Source organism: Sciurus vulgaris, assembly GCF_902686455.1.
Source record: "Sciurus vulgaris genome assembly, chromosome: 5".
NCBI lineage: Eukaryota > Metazoa > Chordata > Mammalia > Rodentia > Sciuridae > Sciurus > Sciurus vulgaris.
Genome location: NC_136465.1, coordinates 171,628,210 through 171,650,420, shown reverse-complemented (window position 1 = coordinate 171,650,420; position 22,211 = coordinate 171,628,210). Strand labels below are relative to the sequence as shown.

At 43.5% G+C, this 22,211-nt stretch overlaps 1 protein-coding gene and 1 long non-coding RNA gene across 9 annotated transcripts in view; one reads left to right on the top strand and one right to left on the bottom strand.

Annotated features, from left to right (window-relative positions):
• Positions 1-20,986, bottom strand: part of LOC306661646 — a 28,183-nt gene extending 7,197 nt beyond the window's left edge. For 5 of the 7 annotated variants that reach the window (XR_013763926.1, XR_013763927.1, XR_013763928.1 and 2 more), the window contains exons 1-3: positions 8,629-13,993; positions 6,627-7,010; positions 6,266-6,340 (exon numbers count right to left, since the gene is read on the bottom strand). This is a non-coding gene — a long non-coding RNA (uncharacterized lncRNA). Of the gene's footprint in view, positions 1-6,265; positions 6,341-6,626; positions 7,011-8,628; positions 13,994-17,151 lie in introns of those variants that run through there. The other 2 variants (XR_013763924.1, XR_013763925.1) reach the window with 2 other exon arrangements.
• Positions 16,502-22,211, top strand: part of DDX17 (DEAD-box helicase 17) — an 18,325-nt gene continuing 12,615 nt past the window's right edge. Inside the window, exons 1-2 of one of the 2 annotated variants that reach the window (XM_079140704.1) lie at positions 16,502-16,893; positions 21,933-22,083. In XM_079140704.1, the coding sequence (XP_078996830.1) occupies positions 16,844-16,893; positions 21,933-22,083 (201 nt within the window). In that variant the 5' untranslated portion in view covers positions 16,502-16,843. The remainder of the gene's footprint in view (positions 16,894-21,932; positions 22,084-22,211) is intronic. The other variant, XM_079140705.1, reaches the window with a different exon arrangement.

The following is a 22,211-nucleotide window of genomic DNA, read 5'->3' as shown; positions in this document are numbered from 1 at the left end:
ACTAGATGAGAAGACAAAAAGCATGAAAAACAAGGGAACAAAGCACCTCAAACAAACCAAGATGCTCCAACAATAGAGTCCATAGACAACACAGGAGAAGAAATGTCAGAGAAGAAACTGAGAAAAGACAGAGTTAGATTGATCTTCAAAATAAAGGATGGTATCAGAGAGAAAATACAGGAAGCGAAAGATCACTTCAATAAAGAGGCAGATATTATAAAAAGAAACCAAGCAGAAATCCTTGAAATGAAGGAAACAATAAACCAAATTAAAAATTCAATGGAAAGTATCACCAAGACTAGACCACTTGGAAGACAGCACCTCAGACAATGAAGACAAAATATATACCCTTGAAAATAAAGCTGACTGCACAGAGAAGATGGAGCCATGAGCAGAACTTCCAATAAATACAGGATAACATGAAAAGACCAAATTTAAGATTTATTAGAATAGACAAAGGTGTGGAGATACAAATCAAAGGAATGCACAATCTTTTCAATGACATAATATCAGAAAACTTCCTAAATCTAGAGAATGAAGTGGAAAATCAACTACAAGAGGCTTACAGGACCCAAATGTACAAAATTACAGCAGACCCACACCAAGGCACATTATAATGAGAATGACTAATTTACAGAATAAGGAGAGAGATTTAAAGGCTGTGAGAGAAAAAAATCAAATTACATATAGGAAGAAACCAATTCAGATTTCAGCTGATTTCTCAAACCAGACCCTCAACATCAAGAGGTCCTGGAACAACAAATATCAAACTCGAAAATAAAATGGATGCCAATGGAGAATTTTATAACCAGAAAAATTAAGCTTCAGAATTGAAGATGAAATAAAAACCCTCTGTGATAAACAAAAGTTAAAAAAAAATTCACAACTAGAAAGCCTGTACTATAGAATGTTCTCAGCAAAATATTCCATGAGGAGGAATTGAAAGAAAAAAAAGTTGAAAACCAGCAAAGGAAGGAACTACACTAAAGGAAAAGTCAATCAAAGGAGAAACTAAGTCAAGTTAAAAACCAAAAGTAAACCAAAATGACTGGGAATGTAAATCATACCTCAGTAATAACCCTGGGGCTGGTGTTGTAGCTCAGTGGTAGAGTGCTTACTTAGCATGTGTGAGGCACTGGGTTCAATCCTCAGCATCACATAAAAATTTAAAAATAAATAAAATAAAGGTCCATTGACAACTAAAAAATGTTTAAAAAAATAACCCTGAATGGTAATAGCCTAAACTTATCAATCAAAAGATTTGGATTGGCAGATTAGATTTTTAAAAAAGATGCACAATATGCTATCTTCAAGAGACTCACCTCCTAGGAAAAGACATCCGCAGACTGAAGGTGAGAGATTGGAAAAAAACATACCACTCACATGGATTGCGTAAACAAGCAGGGGTTTCCATCCTCATATCGGACAAAGTGGACTTCAAACCAAAGTTAGTCAGAAGGGACAAAGCAGGACATTTCATACTGCTTAAGGGAATCATACATCAACAAGAAGTAACAATCGTAAATATATATGCCCCAAACGAGGGAGCATCTACATATATCAAACAAACCCTTCTCAAATTCAAGAGTCAAATAGACCACAACATAATAATACTGGGTGACTTTAACACACCTCTCTCACCACTGGATAAATCTTCCAAACAAAAACTAAACAATGAAACTATAGAACTAAATAATACGATCAATTATTTAGACTTAACAGACATATATAAAGTATTTCATCCATCATCAGCAAATACACTTTCTTCTCAGCAGCACATGGCTCCTTCTCTAAAATAGACTATGTGTTATGCCACAAAGCAACGCTCAGCAATACAAAAGAATAGAAATACTACTCCGCATTCTATCGGATCATAATGGAATGAAATTAGAAATCAATGATAAAATTAAAAATAGAAGCTACTCCAATACCTGGAGACTAAACGCCATGCTATTGAATGATGTGTGGATAACAGAAGAAATCAGGGAGAAAATAAAAAAATACTTAGAGGGAAATGAGAATACTGATACAACATATCAAAATCTCTGGGACACTATGAAAGTAGTGCTAAGAGGAAAGTTCATTGCATTGAGCTCATACATTAAAAGAATAAAAAGTCAACAAATAAACATTATATCTCAAAGCCCTAGAAAAAGAAAAACAAATCAACACCAAAAGCAGAACACAGGAAATAATTAAAATCAGGGCTGAAATCAATGAAACTGAAACAAAAGAAACAATTGAAAAAATTGACAAAACAATTAGTTGGTTCTTTGAAAAAAATAAATAAAATTGATAAACCCTTAGCTACACTAATGAGGAGAAAGAGAAAACTCAAATTTCTAAAATTTGTGATGAAAAAGGAAATATCACGATGGACACTACTAAAATACAGAAGATAATTAGAAACTATTTTGAAAATTTATATTCAAATTAAATAGAAAATCTCTTAGCAACAAATTTCTAGAGACATATCACCTACCCAATCTGAAGCAGAATGACATACACGGTTTATTATTTATTTATTTAAAATATTTTTAGATGTAGATGGACACAATACCTCTTTTAAAATTTTTATGTGTTACTGAGGATTGAACCCAGTGCCTCACATGTGCTAGGCAAGCACTCTACCACTGAGCCACAACCCCAGCCTGACATACACAATTTAAATAGATCACTTTCAAGCAATGAAATAGAAGATGCCATCAAAAGCCTACCAATCAAGAAAAGCCCAGGACTAGATGGATTCTCAGCCGAGTTCTAGAAGACCATCAAAGAAGAATTAACACCAATACTCCTCAGATTATTCCATGAAATAGAAAAGGAGGGAACTCTTCCAAACTCATTCTATGAGACTAGTATCACCCTTATACCAAAATCAGACAAAGACACATCAAGGAAAGAAAACTTCAGACTAATATCCCTCATGAACATAGATGCAAAAATTCTCAATAAAATTCTGGCAAATTGCATACAAAAACATATTTAAAAAGATAGTGCCCCACATTCAAGTGGGGTTCATCCCTGGAATGCAAGGTTGGTTCAACATACAGAAATCAATAAACATAATACATCACATCAGTAGACTTAAAGACAAGAACCATATGATTATCTCAATAGATGCTGAAAAAACATTTGACAAAATATATCACCTTGCCAGGTACAGTGGCACACACCTTTAATCCCAGCAGCTCAGGAGGCTGAGGCAGGAAGATTGTGAGTTCAAAACCAGCCTCAGCAAAAGCAAGGCACTAAGCAACTCAATGAGACCCTGTTTCTAAATAAAATACAAAACAGAACTGGGGATGTGGCTCAGTGGTCGACTGCTCCTGAGTTCAATCCCAAAAAAACAGCACTTCTTCATGTTCAAAACACTAGAAAAACTAAGGATATTAGGAACATATCTTAACGTTGTAAAAGCTATCTATGCTAAGCCCAAAGCCAACATCATTCTGAATGGAGAAAAATTGAAAGCACTCCCTCTAAAAACTGGAACAAGACAGGGATGCCCTCTTTCACCACTTCTATTGAACATTGTCCTTGAAACTCTTGCCAGAGCAATCAGACAGATGAAAGAAATTGAAGGGATAAGAATAGGAAAAGAACTCAGGATCACTATTTGCTGATGACATGATTCTATATTTAGAAGATCCTAAAAATTCCACTAGAAAACTTCTAGAACTCATAAATGAATTCAGCAAAGTAGAAGGATATAAAATCAATACCCATCAATCAAATGCATTTCTATACATAAGTGATGAATCCACTGTAAGAGCAATTAGGAAAACTACCCCATTCACAATAGCCTCAAAAAAAAAAAAAAAAAAAAAAAAACTTGGGACTCAATCTAACAAAAGAGGTGAAAGACCTCTACAATGAAAACTACAGAACACTAAAGAAAGAAATTGAAGACCTTAGGAGATGGAAAGATCTCCCATGCCCTTGGATAGGCAGAATTAATTTTGTCAAAATGGCCATACTACCAAAAGTGTTATACAGATTTAATGCAATTCCTATTAAAATGCCAATGACATTCTTCATAGAACTAGAAAAAACAATTATGAAATTCATTTGGAAAAATAAGAGACCCAGAATAGCCAAAGCAATCCTTATCAGGAAGAGTGGAGCACGAGGCATCACAATACCAGACCTCAAACTATACTACAGAACAATAGTAACAAAAACCGCATGGTATTGGGACCAAAATAGACATGTAGACCAGTGGTACAAAATAGAAGACACAGAGACAAACCCACATAAATACAGTTATCTCTTACTAGACAAAAGCGCCAAAAACATACATTGGAGAAAAGATAGTCTGTTCAACAAATGGTGCTGGGAAAACTGGAAAGTCATATGTAATGAAATGAAATTAAACCTCTCTCTCTCACCTGGCACAAAAATCAACTCAAAGTGGATCAAAGACAGGCACTATAACAGAGACCCTGTGCCTACTAGAAGAAAAAGTTAGATCAGATCTTCACCATGTTGGCTTAGGACCTGACTTCCTTACCAAGACTCCTAAAGCTTGAGAAGTAAAATTAAGAATCAATAAATGGGATGGATTCAAACTAAAAAGCTTCTTCTCAGCAAAGGAAACAATTATGTGAAGACAGAGCCTACAGAATGGGAGAACATCTTTACCACACACACCTCAGACAGAGCACTAGTCTCCAGGATATATAAAGAACTCAAAAACTTAACACCAGGAAAACAATTTTAGTATATGTGCTGCCGAAGCGAGCACAACACCAGGAAAACAAATAACCCAATCAATAAATGGGCTAAGGAATTGAGCAGACACTTCACAGAAGAAGGAATACAGTCAACCAACAAACATATGAAAAATGTGCATTATCTCTAGCAATTAGAGAAATGCAAATCAAAACTATCCTAAGATTTCATCTCATTCTAGTCAGAATGGCAGTTATCAAGAATACAAGCAACAATAAATGTTGGAGAGGATGTGGGGAAAAGGTACACTCATACATTGCTGGTGGGACTACAGATTGGTGCAACCACTCTGGAAAGCAGTGTCGAGATTCCTCAGAAAACTTGGAATGGACCCACCATTTGACCCAGCTATCCCACTCCTTGGTTTATACCCAAAGGACTTCAAATCAGCATACTGCAGTGACATACTCACATCAATTGAGCCACAGCAGCTCAATTCACAGTTGCTAAACTATGGAACCAACCTAGATGCCCTTCAACAGATGAATGGATAAAGAAAATGTGGTACATATACACAATGGAATATTACTCAGCCTTAAAGAAGAATGAAATTATGGCATTTGCAGGTAAGTGGATGGAACTAGAGAATATCATGCTAAGTGAAATCAGCCAATCCCAAAAAACCAAAGGCCAAATGTTTTCTCTGATAAGCGGATGCTGATCCATAGTGGGGGGAGGGAGGAGGGAAGAATGAAGGAACCTTGGATTGTGCAGAGAGGAGTGAGGAAAGGGGTGGGGCGGTGGGGATGGGAAGGACGGTGGATTGAGATGGACATTATTACCCTATATACACGCATGATTACCCTACTGGTGTGACTCAGCACCATGCACAGAGGAAGGAGAGGTCATGCTCCATTTGTGTGCAATGTGTCAGAATGCATCCTCCTGTCATGTAGAACCAATTAGAACAAATAAAAAGGAGAAGAAGCCCATGAAAACCTCCAGGAGATGGAGCTACGGAACCCAGATGGCGGAGATGATAAACCCGCATCGAGGGGCAAAGTCAGGGAAGAGAGAGTGCTTGAGATCTGGACGGCAGATCAGACTTCCCAGCCTCACACAGCGGAGGAGGAAGTGAGGGAGAAAGGCTTGGCAGTCCCCATGAGGATCTAGCACGAGAAAGGAGCAGCCACAAGTCCAGACTTCAGGTGTGGGGTCCGGAAAGCCGGCCCGCAGCCTGGGCTGGAGAGGGAATCTGAGCGAGGGTCACTCGAGGTGCCAAGAGAGGCGCAGAAAACCTAAGGAAGGACAAGGAGGCAGTATGCACCAAGTAAATAAGAAGCGGAAGTCGTCGGGACAGTGAAGATACTCAGCAAAGAAATTTCAGAGGGGAAAAAATATAATACAGTTAGTTTAGTGATAAATTTTGAGTATGATTTTTGATACCAGTATAAAATTCTGAATTCATATATACTGGCATATGAATCCTGTAAATGGCGATATGGGTGTGTTTATGGGAAGAAAGCTCAGAATTTTCTGGCTCTGCTTTGTCTTTAGAACCCTGTCCACAAGGAGCACTTCTGGCCAGTACCTGAGTCGTAACAGTTTACGTCTGGGCAGGTGGGAAAGCAGGTTTCCTCCATGTTGCAGAATGAAGCCCTGCTTCCTGAAGAAATAAATAAATAAAAGTCTGCTTGGGGAAAATCTTGAATTATTAATGGGCTCTGGTGGCCTGCTACATGCATCCTCTTTCACTCATTCATATGTATATTTTAAATATATTATGAAGAATATAAGACACAATGGTATAAAAAATACACTCAATACTTGTGAAGCATATAGACCTTAAGGGGACAGTAAATCACCATGTCCCTAAATGCCCCTTTCCAATTCCCAAAATCTGCCCAAGTTAAGGGAACATGCCTGGGCTGGAACGTGTGGATACCTCTTACCTTGGAGGACACTGGCTTTGTCCTGTGCACACTGGGAACCAGGCAAGCCAGCTCTGTAGAAGCTAACTTCTTGCATGTATGGCAGGACAGTTGCTCCTGGGGATGCTGGTCACACAAGCAGCCTGAGCAAGCCAATATGGATGATACCACTGCTTCTGCAGCCTAACATATAACACCCTCTCTTAGCGGCAACTGGTGCAGAGCTGAGGGCACCATGGAAAGGAGACGTGTCACTTCTCCAGCTGGCTACCATGGGAGGAAATGCCTTGAGGGACAGAGGTGGTATCTTTTCAGCCTGTCACCACTGGTCCCTTGTAAGCTTACTCAGGAAGTCCTACATCTTGCACGCCGTCTCAGGGTACTGTCTTTGGACTACCCACAGTCCTGGCACAAGTGAGCAGTGGACATCACATGAAGTAAAACTTCACCAATGCAGTTAAAGACCCCTGAACTTCCTCTAGGAGTAAACCACCTTCCCCACAGAACTGTTCATTCTCTAAATTCCTTGTCAAATGTCCCCGGGCCTGTCTTCTTTCTTACACTATATAGATATATGTATCTCTAATACAGAATTTTGCCTTGCCTTCAGCCACTATTGGGACTCCAGGTACAATGGACACAGGTGTGACTAATCAAGACATGCCAGGACATGGAGTTGCAGGAATAGTCACCAAATAACCAGTTGCAATTGTGGTTAAGTCCTACAGAGCAAGGGTGCACCTGACCAGGTGCCCTGGGCATTCCCACTGTCTTGAGGAGGCATTCTCGACCCAGGTAATTCATGGTGGCTGTGGTCAACCTCTCCTCCACCTGCTTCCCCAAGTGTCTTCCCCACTCTGTGGCAAACAGCAAGCCTGTCCTGAGCACACAGAGATGAGTACTGCCAAAGGAGCCCCCTCCTTCTCTCCCACTCCAAGAGCTGCTCTTTGCCGTGACTGCAGCAGGCCTGCCGAACTGAACCGAAGCAGCTGCGTCCACATTAAAGCTCCGCACGCTGCTTGACCTTGCCTGACTAGAACAGCCTGATGCTATCAATTTATTTTTATTTTTATTATTTGGAAGGTACTGGGGATTGAACCAAGGGCTTCATGCAGCCCTCCACCACTGAGCGACACTCCCCAGACCCTTTTTTAAATTTTTTTTTTTTTTTTTTTTTTTCAGTGTTGGGGATTGAACCCAGGGCCTTGTGCTTGCAAGCAAGGACTCTACCAGCTGAGCTATATCCCCAGCCCTGTTTTTTTAAATTTTATATTGAGACAAGTTCTAAGTTGCCCGAACATTGAACTTGCGATGCACCTGCCTCCGCCTCCCCAGTAGCTGGGATTACAGGTGTATGTCCCCACACCGGATTGTGATGCTACCGATTTTTGACCCAAACTGGGTTCTTTTCCTTCTTGGAGTCATGGGCTCAATAACAAGAGCCTCCCATGCAAATAAAGGAGAAACCAGGAGAAGCGACTCTCAGCTTCTCCCTTGACCCTCAGCTTCTCCCTGAAGGGTGAGGGTACATTTCAGGAGTGAGGGGCCAGTCGCAGTGGTGCACAACTGTAATCCCAGTAACTCAGGGGCTTGAGACAGGAGGATCACAAGTTCAAGGTGTCAGCAATTTAGTAAGACCCTGTCTCAAAATTTAAAAAAAATAAAAATAAAAATGATTAAAAAGGGGATGTGGCTCAGTGGTAAAGTATCCTTGGGATAAATCCACAATACCAAAATAAATAAATTAAAATAAAACAAAGAGTGAGGGAAGAAAGGGGCAGACTTTAGTTACAAGTAGGATTATTTATGACTTGTTGGGGAGGGGGCTTTCTTTCCATCCTTGTATGGGCCTGTTGTAATCAGGGTCAGAGGCCGACTGGACCACCATGAACCGGGCAGGGAGGAATTGTACTGGGCCTGTATATCACAGTGAGCTAGTTGGCAGTGGATGTGGGGTGAACAGCGGGTCCACATGGTCCTTTATGTCTGAAAGCAACTGGTTTTGCCTGGTTCCATTTTGTACCTGCCTTCACAACAGCAGCCAAGGTCCTGGAAGTCTGCACTGCTGGCCAGCTGGATGTCTAGTCTGGAACGGACCCGTGATTAGCAAGGAGGACTGCTTTTCTGGATTTGAGAGGGTGTTAGCCTGGTGACAGGGACTGTGGAGAGATGGAATGTCTTAGGTCAAGAGCCAACATTGCCCTGGTTCATGTGAGGATCCTGAGTAGCCATTTGTCTTCATTTCTGTATCTGACCTAACATTCTCAGGACTGATAAATAAGTTTCTTGAATATAGATATGGCTAAGCTTAGCAGACCCCAAGCCCCACCAAACCTCACGCTGAGCCTGCTGTGGTGTCCTAGCCTTGCTGCAGCGGCCTACCTGATGCTCCTGGTGTAGTTGGTAAATGTATTAATTTATGACTTGTTCTGTGACTATAAAAGTTCATAAAACCTCTTCCATGAATATGGAACATGGAACAAACATGTCATTCAAAGTAACTTGAATCTGTGTCCCTGGGGTCACTATTTTATGTGGACACTCTCACATACTCTGAGCAATAGCTAGTTCCAGAGGGAACCACAGGCCAGCAGTACCCCTGCAAATGCTCACACATGCCTGGAATCACGTATTTACACAAGAGCCAAGTCCTCCCTCTGACTCTGCCTCATTTCCACCCAGTACCAGTCTGAGCTGCCCCCAGATCAGGGGAGTGGGTGTGAGTGGGGTGGGTGGATTTGTTTGGCACAGACCTTCCTCGGAGATAACCCTCCAAATGTGTGCAAACTCTCTTTTGTGTCTGTGATCAAAATTATTCAAACACCACACTTTACTTCTCGTGATGGAACATCCTAGAGACACCAGCTGGTGTTCACCTGACCTGTCGGTGTTTGCACTCTTCGTCCTCACGTTCTGATTTTTGGTGCCAGCCTGTCCTTGTTCATATTGCAGTGGTCTCCCCTCATCTGTGGGGCGTCCATTCCAAGACTCCCAATGGATGCCTGAAACTACAGGGGTACTGAACCCTCGATTTACTGTTTCCTCTCGATACACATACCGATCATGAGGAAGCGTGATTTTTAAATTAGGTACTCTAACAACAATAATAAACAGAACACTTATTTTAAAGTAGAAAAACAAAGAACAGAACAATTATAACAATATACTATAAAATAAATTGCCAAGATCATTACTCCTGTGCACTATTGTTAAGTAAAATAAGGGTTTCTAGGAAGCAGCGGTGTGATACCATGACAGATAATTGAGACGGCTACAAAGTGACTGTCAGGTGCGTGGTACATACAGAATGGATGGCTGGACAAAGAGCTGGTTCACACCTGGCAGGGCAGAGCAGGATGGCATGAGATTTCATCACACTAGATGAAATCTAGAACTTAGGAACTGTTTATTTCTGGAATTTTTTACAATTGACCATGGGTAGCTGAATCCATGGCCAGAAAACCCTTGAGGAGTGGGGGCTACTGTGTTACATCTGTATTTCTAAAGTATAATTGATTAAGACAAGACACTTTATGGACAGTTCTCCTCTCCATTCTCTTCCTCAGCGGGACGCTGCCAACTCTGTTGCTCTCCATTCAGTCCCTGTCGGATCAACACCCCTTTTTCTCCCTGGGGAACACAAAGGAATCTCTGGAAACCAGGAAACTGCCCTTCTGACTCCTTATTAGCTACTAAGGAATCAGTGTTAGCCCGAAACTCCTGTCCGCATTCCTGTCTGTGAAGGCAAACTTTTCCCAATTCCCTGCTCTTCAGGAAAGAGAAAGCCTTGTGATCTAAGGCCAAGAGCAGCAAGGCAGGGGACTGTCAGGGCCTCCCCAGCACCAGAAACCAGTTACACAGTGTTAACCTGGAGCCCTGCAGGTGATGGAGCAGAGGGGCCTGGCTACAGTGATTGACCCCCACAGTTAGCATGGGTCAGTTCTCTGGCTTCTCTAGAACAGAAAAGCTGCCCCTGAAATGGATCTGCTCACTCTGCCTTTGGCCAGTCCATGCCTGTGATAAGTCGTTTCTATTCTAGCAACCAGGCAGGAGTCCGTGAAGTCAGCCGGGTGTGGACTTCAGCTACTGGACAACCCAAGGACTCACTGCAGCCTGGGCCACAGAGGGTGTAGCGGGCAGCAGTGTAGGTATGAAGCAGGATGGAGAAACCAGGGATCGAGGAATCTAAAGAAGGCTTCACCTGTGTCTTACAACTTGCTGAACATCTGTTTTTCTTCTATAGGCCGGGAACCAGCTCTGGCTGCATCCCACTGTCCGTGTTCTCCAGTGGAGTCCAACTTGCACTGGGCCTCAGCACTCCAGGGCTAGTGGTGCCTCCGTTAAGCAAACCCTCTACCAAGCGCTAGTGAGCAATACTAGTTCTATGGAACAGAAAATCAGGGACCCCAGCACTTAAAAGGCAGCTAGGATATCATAACAATGTTTTCTGTCACCAAAAAAAGATTTTGTTGTCTTACCCTAATTAAAGGTCCATTGTCCCTGGGTGTGGTGGCTCATGCGTGTAATCCCATCTACTCGGAGACTGAGGCAAGAGGATTGCAAGTTCCAGGTCAGCCTCAGCAACTCAGCAAGATCCTGTCTCAAAAAATAAAATGGGCTGGGGATGCAACTCAGTGGTAGAGCACACTGGGTTCAACCCCAGAGTAAAATTAAAAAAAAAAAAAAAAAAAAAAAATCCATTGCTGAGGCAAAGGGCAGGGTGGCTGTGTCATCCTGTGCTTCCGCGAGTGCCAAGAGAGATGCCATGCTTTCGTGTGACTGCAGGATTTGTCACACCTTGTTAATTATAATCCCCCTTCTGATTCAGTCCTTGAGATGTATTAACACAGTGCATCTTCATGCTTGTGAGTCATTCTGCCATTTAATTATGAATATTTCATCCCTAGTGAGCTGTGTAGTCTGAACCTCTTCTTACCTTGGTTGTGGTGTGTGTGTGTGTGTGTGTGTGTGTGTATATAAGAGCTTCTCAGTTACCTATGAGAACTGAAAAAATATGTTTTCCGATGGGAAGTTATTAATGCCTCTCAATGCCAATGGATGGAAAATCACTTTTTGAATCAATTTTGTTTTGGAGGGGTGGTCCTGGTGACCAAACTCAGGGCTTCTCACATGCCAGGCAAGTGCTTTACCTCTGAGCTACACCTCCATCTCCAAGTCAGCCTGTTTTTATGCATGGAGAGGGACTAACCAAAATCACAGAAATTGGCAACATTTAAAAATGTGGGTGAGGAATAGAGAAGAGTGGAGATTTGCTGAAGCATGGGCTGTGAGAGGTTGAGGCCAGATTTTGGAAGGCCTCGAATGGCAGACTATGGAATTTATCAGAGCTGAGTTTGCAGGTCATGGGGCCACAGAATGTTCTCAAGCAACCCCCATCATGAGCCTCTTTTATTTATTTATTTTTAAATTTTGAGACAGGGTCTCGCTAAGCTGCCCAGGCTGGCCTGAAACTTGTGATCCTCCTGCCTCGGTCTCCTGAGTGGCTGGGGCTACAGGTGTGTGCCACAGCACGGGGCTTAGGAAGTACATTTTTAAAAAACTTTTTAGTTGTAGATGGACACAAAACCTTTATTTATTTTATGTGGTGCTGAGGATCAAACCCAGCCTCACACATGTGAGGCAAGCGCTCTATCACTGAGTCACAACCTCAGCTCCTAGAAAGTACATTTTTATTGGAAATGCCATTCTTATAAAAAAAAAAGGGGGGGGGGCGGGGATTAAGAAACAATAGGTCCTGTATCCATAGACTTACTTTTGATTATTTTTTCCTTCCAATTTTAAAGCTGTGAGAAATATTGATCAAATAATTTAGTAAGTGGGATTAGAATGAGAGTTGTTGTAGTAATGTCACTCAATTCTCCAATCTTCCAATTTATATGCCAAAAATTCAATATTCTATTTTAAGAAGTTATTTCTGATCTATCTGCTGAAAATCCACATGACCCTCCTTCCATTTTGTTGGGAACAAAGAACTGGAATACTTGATTACAAAAGAATGTCACCAACTACTTAGAATCATTCACTTTCCCATCAATACTGTGTTTTATCTCAGTATGTGGCCCTTTGGAGACTATTATACCCATGACAAAACCCAACAGTGAGATTGTGAGTAGAACAAAAATACTTTTGTAAAGTGGGAGGGTGCAATTGTGAGCAAATTTCTGAGTCATATCAATTTCAGAAAAGGGAATATATGAACGTCCAAGCTCAGGGCTGGGAACCTAGAACATCTGCCTAGCATAGGAGAGGCACTTTCTATCCCTAGTACCATTAAAGAGAAAAGTTCAAGTTCTAGAAACAGATTCCCAAGGGCTCTCTGTTCCTACACGCCCTTGTATCCCGCAGTTTGATGTTTCTGCTTTAGGGTGCCTTGTTGACTAAGTACATCATTATACCTGTACCTCAGGTATAATGAATCAAGATACCAGAACCAACAAGCGTCCATTAAGATAGAATCAGGGGCACCACACCTCACATTTCAGTGAACTTAATGACTAAAATTGCAGAATTGTAGAAAATGCATAGAATATATGTCCAGAATTTTGATGGTTCACAGTAAAAATAGCTTAAAAACAAAAGCTCTGGCTTTAAAACCTAAACAAAAGGAGTCATTCTCTTAGTGGTTGAAAGTTAAGCCTTGAGTATAAATTGTATTGCTCTAATAATAAAACATAGATAATGGCAGTGGTGTTGGTAGGTGGAGTCTTCAAAAGGCAAAAGACATCTGCAGAAAACCACAATCCAAAGAACAAGATTGATTCTCTGATGCCGCAGGGAGGTCGTGCAGCCAAGCAATCCTACAGAACTGGTTCTCAGTTTGGTTCTCAGTATGACCCCAGAGAGACAGGGCAGTGTCTGGAGATGCTTTTGTTGCCATGACTCAGGAGAGGTGGAAGATTCCACTGGCACCTAGTGAGTAGAGGCCAGGGATGCTGCTAAACGTCTTGCGATGCCTGGGATAGCCCTCCACCCAAGAAATCGTCCATCCCAAATGTCAATAGTGAAATGTCAAAACTTTGCAGGGAGCTGGGCATGGCACACACCTGTAATCCCAGTGGCTTGGGAGGCTGAGGCAGGAGGATCACAAGTTCAAAGCCAGCCCCAGCAATTTAGTGAGGTCCTAAGCAACTCTGTGAGACCCTGACTCTAAATAAAATATAAAAAGGGGCTGGGGATGTGGCTCCAGTGGTTAAGCACCCCCGGGTTCAATCCCCAGTACCAGAACAAAAACAAAAACCCACCTTGCAGGGCAGCTGAGTTTGAGTCCTGGGTATGCCATTTGTTAACTGTGTGACCTTGGACTAGCTACTTAACCTTCCTGAGGCTCAGCATTCTCATCTGCATAGTGGACAGATGGTAACTGGTAACATGGTAGTGGTATTTGATCCCACCTTGTGAGGGGCTGTTACTGTATTTACATATAACTGAAATAATGAAGATAAAACTCATAGCATATGCCCAGAACGCAGTAAGCAGGAGCATTCAACTGTCAGTTCTCATGTTTAAAAAATAAAGTTGAACTGAGCTAAGCGTGTTTTCACTGTCACCAACAGCTCTGGCCATTACTGACACTCCCAGGATCTCCCACCCCCTTACCCAAGGGAACACTTGCTCTGTGTTTAGAAAAACCAATAAACTTCAACCATCTTTGAACTGAAAAGAATGTGAAATTCAGGGGCTACGGCTCAGTGGAGCACTTGCCTAGCATGTGTGAGCCACTGAGTTAGAATCTTAGCACCGCATATAAATAAATAAAATAAAGGTCCATGGACAACTAAAAAAATTTTTTTAAAAAAAAAAGGAATGTGAAATGCATTCTTTGGATTCACTTCATAGTCAAAAACTTGTCTACCAGAGGGAAAACTTAACACTCACTTTATTTGGAAGGTGGGAATAATCAAATAATGACAAATATGTATTACCTACTGTGATGTTTTATGAGGACAAGAGTTATGAGATACTCTAAGAAGGGACCTGATCTAGTACCAAAATATTAATTATTCCCCAGTGGCAAAGTACAGGGAGGGATTCAGTGGGCCTACCTTTCTAAGTCATGTATTGTTATATAGGGGGCCTCACGTCTAATTACATGATATATGTGAAGAGTAGGCCAACCGGTCCAAATAACACCTTCTGCCTATCACATTCATACTGTGCTTAGTCTTCATCGCCCTTGTCTCTTCCTTCACTTCCACTTAGCAGCAAATCACTGGCTCCACTTTTACAAGCAAATAACTTTCCTCTAACCCATCACTACTAACCTGCACCAAGCCCCCTCTTCTTTGGATTACTGCACTTGCCTCCTAGTTAATTCTCAATTTACTCTCTATATTGCAGTCATAGGGGATGTTCTTTGTTACTGCCTAAAACCCAGAGATTTCTACCTTATTCAAAAGATCAAGTTGTTCAGAGGGGCCTCATAAGGTAGCCCTCTCCTGCCTTTTCTCCATGCTGTACTGTAGGCACCCTCTGCCTCGAGGCCTTTGCACTGATCTTTCCGTCAGCAAGGTCAGCTCCCTCACTTCAGGCCTCGGCCTGAATGTCACTGGATCCGGAGGCCTGTCCAGAACGCACTAGGTGGGCTTCCTCGCAGAACGACACATGTTCTGGCTCTACTCTACTCTCTAGCTCTTTTCCCTTTTTCTTCTTTTTAAAAAACTTCTTGTTAGCAACTGCCTGAAATTAATGTTTACCACCTGACACACACCCACACGGGTAAACCTATGATGCTGAACTTGCTGCTTCAGCTCTGGGCCTGAGCCTAGCACAGTGCCTGGCCCTCCAGCCATCCAACCTTTGTTCCGTGAATCCCCACTGTCGCTGTGTCATGCCCAAGTGACACCCGGAAGGCCCCGCACGAAGCTCCTTTCCTTATGGCACTTTTCAACAGTCTGGGAAACGCTCGGGCCGGAGAGGCCTCACGACTCCCTTCACCCATCTGCAGAAATAAGCGAACTTGAGACGCGCAGGTCCCAAGGGCCCTGGGGCCACTTGGCCAAGCCTGCGAGCCTTGCAAGTGCCAGGAGCGCGGGAGCCGGTCCAGGGAGGGCCGAGCTCCGGCCGGCGGAGGCTCTGGGCCGCCGGGCAGCCTCCTGCTCTCCGGAGCCTGAGGCCCGGGAGGAGCGTGGCTCATGGCGGCCGCCGAGGGCCCCAGGCAGGCTCTGCTTGTTGGCGCTCAGCTGTGCTCAGCCGGGGCGGTGCCGCGCGCTCCAGCAGGCACCTCGGCGAGGACCCAAGGAAGCGGAGTGTCCTAACCTAGCTGGGACGTCGCCGCCGGCCACCTCGCTTTAGAAAGAGACCCGGCGCGTCCATCATGGCTGCCGGCGACGGCGCAGCGAGGGGCAACTGAAAGGAAATGGCGCCGGGGCGCGCGGCCAGGCTCGGCCGGCCCAGGGCGGCGAGGCAGAGGGCCGCCAGGGCCCCTAGGAAGGCCAGCCAGGGGCCTGAAGATCCTGCTGGCTTCTGGCACCGCAGACCCTGAGACTAGGCTACAACGTGGAGGAGGCTATTGTCTCTGCAAAGCAGCTCGCACAAGCAGGCCTCAAGTTCCGTCCTGCGGCCGGAACCCGGCAAAATCCTCTATTCTCTAAACAGAATGCGTTACGCATACTGCGCATCTTCGCAATAGTGGGCCGGGTAACGACGTAAAGAATGTTACGTCGCGCCGGAGGCTCTTCCCCCACCCCACTCCACGTTCGGGTTCAGTTGGCGCGAGAGCTCTACGCCCTCTCCGTACTTTGTTTTTCTTATCCCAACCGCAGAAAGCGCCCATCTCCGCAACTGACGTAAAACGCTTCCAAGAATCACCGTAGTACCCCGCGGACCCCCTCGGGCTATTCCGAGACGCTGTTTACGTATCGTCTCCGACGTACGTAGCGTTAAGTTGGAGCAGCCTCAGCGGCGGCCGCCATTTTGTGCAGTCGCTGGGAAGGAAGGAGACGCCTGAACCGCGGCACTGCCGGGTTTGAGCGTAGCCAAACCTACCCACCGTTTTTATAACCCCGATTCTCTGTGTTTTGCTCCCGTCTCCGACGAGAGAGGCGGCGACGGTGGCGTCTGCGACGGGAGACAGCGCGTCGGAGCGAGAGAGCGCCGCGCCTGCCGCCGCCCCAACAGCGGAGGCGCCGCCGCCATCGGTCGTGACCAGACCGGAGCCGCAGGCCCTCCCGAGCCCGGCCATCCGTGCCCCGCTCCCAGATCTCTACCCATTTGGGACCATGCGCGGAGGCGGCTTTGGGGACCGGGACCGGGACCGGGATCGCGGAGGGTAAGGGGAGGCCGGGGAGCGGAAGGGCAGGCCGCGCGCGCGCGGGCGGGGGACGCGGCTCCCGAGGCGGCGGCGGCCCGGGGCGCGGGCCTGGCCTCGGGGTCGGCGGGGCCCCTCCTCGCGGGCGGCCGTCGTGGCGGCCCGGCCCCGCCCCGGGGAGCGGCGGGAGGGGCGCGCGGCCCCGGCCGGCCTCGCCCGCTTCCCGGCCCCGGGCCCGGCCGCTGGCGAGTCATTTGATCTCCAGGCCGCAGCCTTCACCTGGAAGGAGCGCGAGTGGATGTCTCGGTCGGCCGAGGGGGAGCCGAGCGCAGAGGGCCTCCTTCGGGTTACGTCTCCCGCGATCGCTGGCGATGGCCCCGGAGTCGTAAAAAATACTCTTTTCTCCTGGTTTTTGTTTTCGCACCCAGGGTCTCGCGCAGGCTAGGCAGGCCCTCGACCCCTGGGCTACACCCAGCTTGAGTCGCTGAGAGGAAGCTTTGGAATGCAGAGCGGTGGACTTAGTTGGTATCGAAACGAATAGTGTTCGGGAGGGGAGAGTTGGGGTGCGGTTTCGGACTTTTAATTGTTTAGTGTGCCTGCGATCCGATCTCTTTTTCTCTCTTATTGTACTGCAACATTAACTTCTCGGCCTAATAGGAAGTTTTTGATGTGGTAATACCATGATTGCACATGGAGGTTGGACTTCATTTTGGGACTAAATCTGAAGTCCTCAGATACTGAGATTCAGATCTTTCATAAGTTTACTAAACGACTGCGTTGCTTAAGAGGTTCAGGGATTTGTGCAGTCACCTATTTATTTTTTAAAAGTGACATTTCTGGTTAAAAGCAGTGTGACTTCAGGCAAGATCCTTTTGTGACCCTCTGTTTCTTCATCTGAAGGAAAGAGTAATGCCTTCACTTTGTTTGGTTCTCAGGAATTAAGAAAGGATTTGTGCAGTGAAGTAGTCTTGCTGTAGTAGCTGTTCTGTTCATGATATTTTTTTCAGACATTTTTGTCTTTCTGGTTCAAATGCACAACTACCAGCCTTAGTTTCGGGCACTTCAATTATCACTTAATTAACAAAATAAGAATCTTTTCAATTAAAGTATTGCTCTCAGTGTCCAATTTGAAGGGGAGAGCTAGACGTAGAATATTTGCCTAGTGTTTCACAGTTTAGCTAAGTTCAAAAGTGAATTTCAATACCACCACTTAGAAAAACATCTAGGAAAGTTGAAGGGGATCCAGTATTCCTCTCTAATCTTCCTTGCACATGCGCCCCAAGGTCCATGTACAGAAATTTTTTTTTTTTTTTTTTTTTTTTTTTACCAATATTGTTCCTGTCAACAGGATATTGGAAACAAATGTCTGGGTAAATTGTGGGTGCTCATATATGAATTTAGTACAGTAGTGGAAAAGAAAAAAACTTGGTCCAACTTGGATGACGCAAACATTTTGAGCTAAAAAAAGCTAAAGTTGTAGTAAGACACAAGTTTAAGAGTATATACAAATGTGACAAAACTATAACTGGGGGAAGGGTTGTGAATATAGATCAGTTGGTAGAGAAATTGCCTCGCAAGCAGGAGGCCCTGGGTTCAATTCCCAGCACCACAAAAAAAAACAAAAACAAAACAAAAAAACACAAGGGGGATAAGCTGGGTACAGTGTTGCATACTTGTAGTGCTGAGGCAGGAGGATGGAAAGTTCAGGGCCAGTCTGAGCCATGTGGTAATACCCTCTCAAAAACAGGCTGGGGATGTGTGTGGCTTATTGGTAGAATACTTGCCTACCGTGCCTGGCGCTCTCGGTGCTATCCCCAGTACTGCTTAAAGAAAAAAACAAGGGAATGGGTAACAGAATTGAAGGCAGTGGTTATGGGGTGGGGTGGGGGGGTTATAAGCTTGGAATAGGCACGTGGAGGATACCAGTAGTGTTCTCTTCATTTACCATGGGTGTTTGGTTTAACATTTCCTTTGACCATATTTATGCTTTAACAATAAAATTATTTGAAAAGAGAAGAAAGTTTCTGGTCCATACTTTATCCCGAATTGGGTTGTTGAGTGTTAGATGACATTTTAAAAACAAAAGCTTTTTTAAAAAGCCTCAAACAAAATGGCATTCTTCCCCAAGTTCTGCATCCTAACTCTGCTTTCCCTGAATTTTCCTTTAAAATTTGAATTGCTATTGTTTTCATCTTCACTAAATGTTAGAGATGAATTGTTGTGCCTGTGTAGGGCTCCCCCCCCCACACACACCCAACTGAAAAGGGGATGGATGAGGTCAGCATATATATGAATGGTCCAAAAAAGTTGTGCATTGCACGTTTAAACAGGTATCATTTGTATGTTAATAAATGATTACTGGGCTGGGGCTGTAGCTCAGTGGCAGAGCACTTACCTAGCATGTGTGATGGCCTGGTTTTGATCCTTAGCACATTTAAAAAAAAAAAAAAAAAAAAAAGCATTCTGTCCACCTACAACTACAAAAAAATTTTTTTTTTAAATCTTGAGGTCTTCAGAGCTAAATTTATTGCATAGCCACATTTAATCATTACTACTACTTATTTGCATTACTACTACTTATTTGATAAAAGTACTTAATGAACAGCATAGTCTACCAGAGAGTAGGATATGGGTATGTGTAATGGGCATTGTGGATGTGCTCAAGACCTAGGTGGGGGAAAAGACTGCCTTGAATTTTGAGGTTGGCGTTATAAATAAAGATGGCATATTTTATAAGAACTTTATGTTTCAAAGTATATTTTTAGTATAGGGTAGTATGTTTTGAGTAATAAGCCAGGGAGAAATGAAAAATGAGAGTGATCAGTTTAAAATAAGCCATAAAAGGAGGTCTAGGTAAGTAGCTCAGTGGTAGAGCGTTTACATAGTCTGTGTGAGGCCCTGGGTTTGCTCGCCGTACTCTTAGCAGTTTTATTTTCTCGTGGATCATTTCTTAAGGTTTGGATAAAACTGGATACAGCAGGATCAATGGAAATAACACTTAAGAACCACATACATTTTATATGAGGTAGGCTGACAATCTTTAGCAGTTGGGTTTTAGCATTTTTATTTTCTTCTGTGCAGAACTGATAATTGAAAACTTGATTTTATATTCCACCACCATCCCAGTTCCTTACTCATTCTAAGCAAGTGCTTTACTACTGAACTAGACCCTGCAGTCCTTTTAAGTTGCTTAGGCTGACAAACTTAAGTTCCTCCCGCCCCAGCCTTCAAGTAGCCGGGATTAGAAATGAGTGTGGTGGTGCAGCTAGGCTATATTTCTTGAAGAGCATATTAAAGATAGTGGTATATGTACTCTTCTTTCTCTGGGTGCCTCTGTGGTGTTGGAGATTGAACCCTGGACCTCATGCTGCTGGTCAAGTGCTCTACCCAGGCTGTTATCTTCAACAGCTGCATGTATTCTTACACTGTTAAAACTTTTCCTCTTTTGTTTCTTGATTTCTCCTTACCTGTTGAACAGCAGTACAAATGAAATGAAATTAGCCAAGTTCTGCCCATTGAGATACCCAGTGATTGCAATAAAATTTCCTGCCAGGAATCTTTTATTTATTTAGAGAAATAACTAGCTAGTCTCAAAGCCAAAGGTTTCTAATAGTTCGAATTATAGGAAATTAAAGCTCTATAGAATAGCTACTGCTGAACTTTCTACAAGATTACGTGAGTTAGAGTAGAAGCAGCAAATTGGATTAGTGCAGTGTTTTACATGGAAAAAAGTAAATGGGATGAAAAAATACCCTATAATTTGTATACCAAAGCCCTATACTTCGTGTAAATTAATTTAGAGAAATGAAGGCCTTGGTGTTAGGATTCTTCTAGGAAAAGAAGTTTCTTACACATTTTAGGTTTAGCTAGTTGCCATGTTTGTATTTAGCTTTCCTGTTTTAACAGGTATATAAACGGGAAATTGATATAATTTGATGAATTTGAAAACCTTCAATAAGGCTGGTGCTGGGAGACCAAAGGAGATCACATGTTCTAGGCCATCCTGGGCAACTTAGATCCTGTTTCAAATTTTTAGAAAGGGCCGGGGATGTAGCTTGGTAGTAGAGGACCCCATGGTTCAACCCTAGTACTGAGGGGGGAGGGATGCCAAAAAAAAAAAAAGAAGAACAAAACTTTAATAAAATGTATTGAACTCTTCTGTCAACTAATAGTTGAATGTTAACATAAACTAAAATTAGGTGAAGGCTGTCTCACTACTCCATTTTAGGTCCCAGTAGTTTGCCTTTGCAGATTTGGAGACGAAAAGTTCTCTTCACGGCATAAAGGGAGGGAGGGGTCCATGAGCTGTTCCAAGATTGGGAGATTTGATTGATTTGTGTTTTTCTCTCTGACCACAATCTTTTTATTATTATTATTTTTTAGTTGTAGATAGACACAATACCTTTATTTTAATTATTTTTATGTGGTGCTGAGGATCAAGCCCGGTACCTCACATGTACTAAGAAAGTGCTACACCACGGAGCTACAATCCCAGCCCTTCTGGCCCACAATCTTGCCCTTGATTTAAAGCTTAAACTAATGTCCTCCTCTATTACATGAAATAGGGCCTTGCCTGTTTCTTTAGTGTCTCCAGCACCACTTAAAACAGTATCTGGTACATATTGGTACCAGCTACTTGTTGACTATGGGAGTGCAATTTTGCTAACTGGCCCTGAAAGCTTGCTGTGGCAAGTAATGTTTAGGTACTTCACACACATTCCATCTTCAAAACTTAAACAATAGGTGGTAGTTAGATTCAATACTGCTTTTAGCAGTGTTGGGTAGTAAAGGAAGTTTAAAATTTGAATATCTTCAAATTCATGTATAAAATAGTCTTTTTGGAGGGAAACTGGTAGTCTCCTAAGTCAAAGTTTATGCATGTCTTTGTGGCATGTAAGATGTATCACTTTAAAAATACTCATGAACCAAGGGCTGCGGGTGTAGTTTAGTGGGAGAGCACAGCACTTGCCTTACTATCATATGCAAGGTCCTGGGCTCAATCCCCAGCACTGGCGGGGAGAGGGAAAAAAAAAAACTAAGACCTTTTTTGATGTTTCTAGATTTGGAGCAAGAGGCGGAGGTGGCCTTCCCCCAAAGAAATTTGGTAATCCTGGGGAGCGTTTACGTAAAAAGAAGTGGGATTTGAGTGAGCTCCCCAAGTTTGAGAAGAATTTTTACGTGGAACATCCAGAAGTGGCAAGACTGACTCCAGTAAGTGAGTGTGTGTGTGTTGCTTCTTCTGTACACATAAATGAGCCAAGTAGACATTGGCCAGAGTTTACTTGTATACTGCTCTTAGAGTTTTGTATTTTATTCTAGTGTATTCTCAGACACTTATT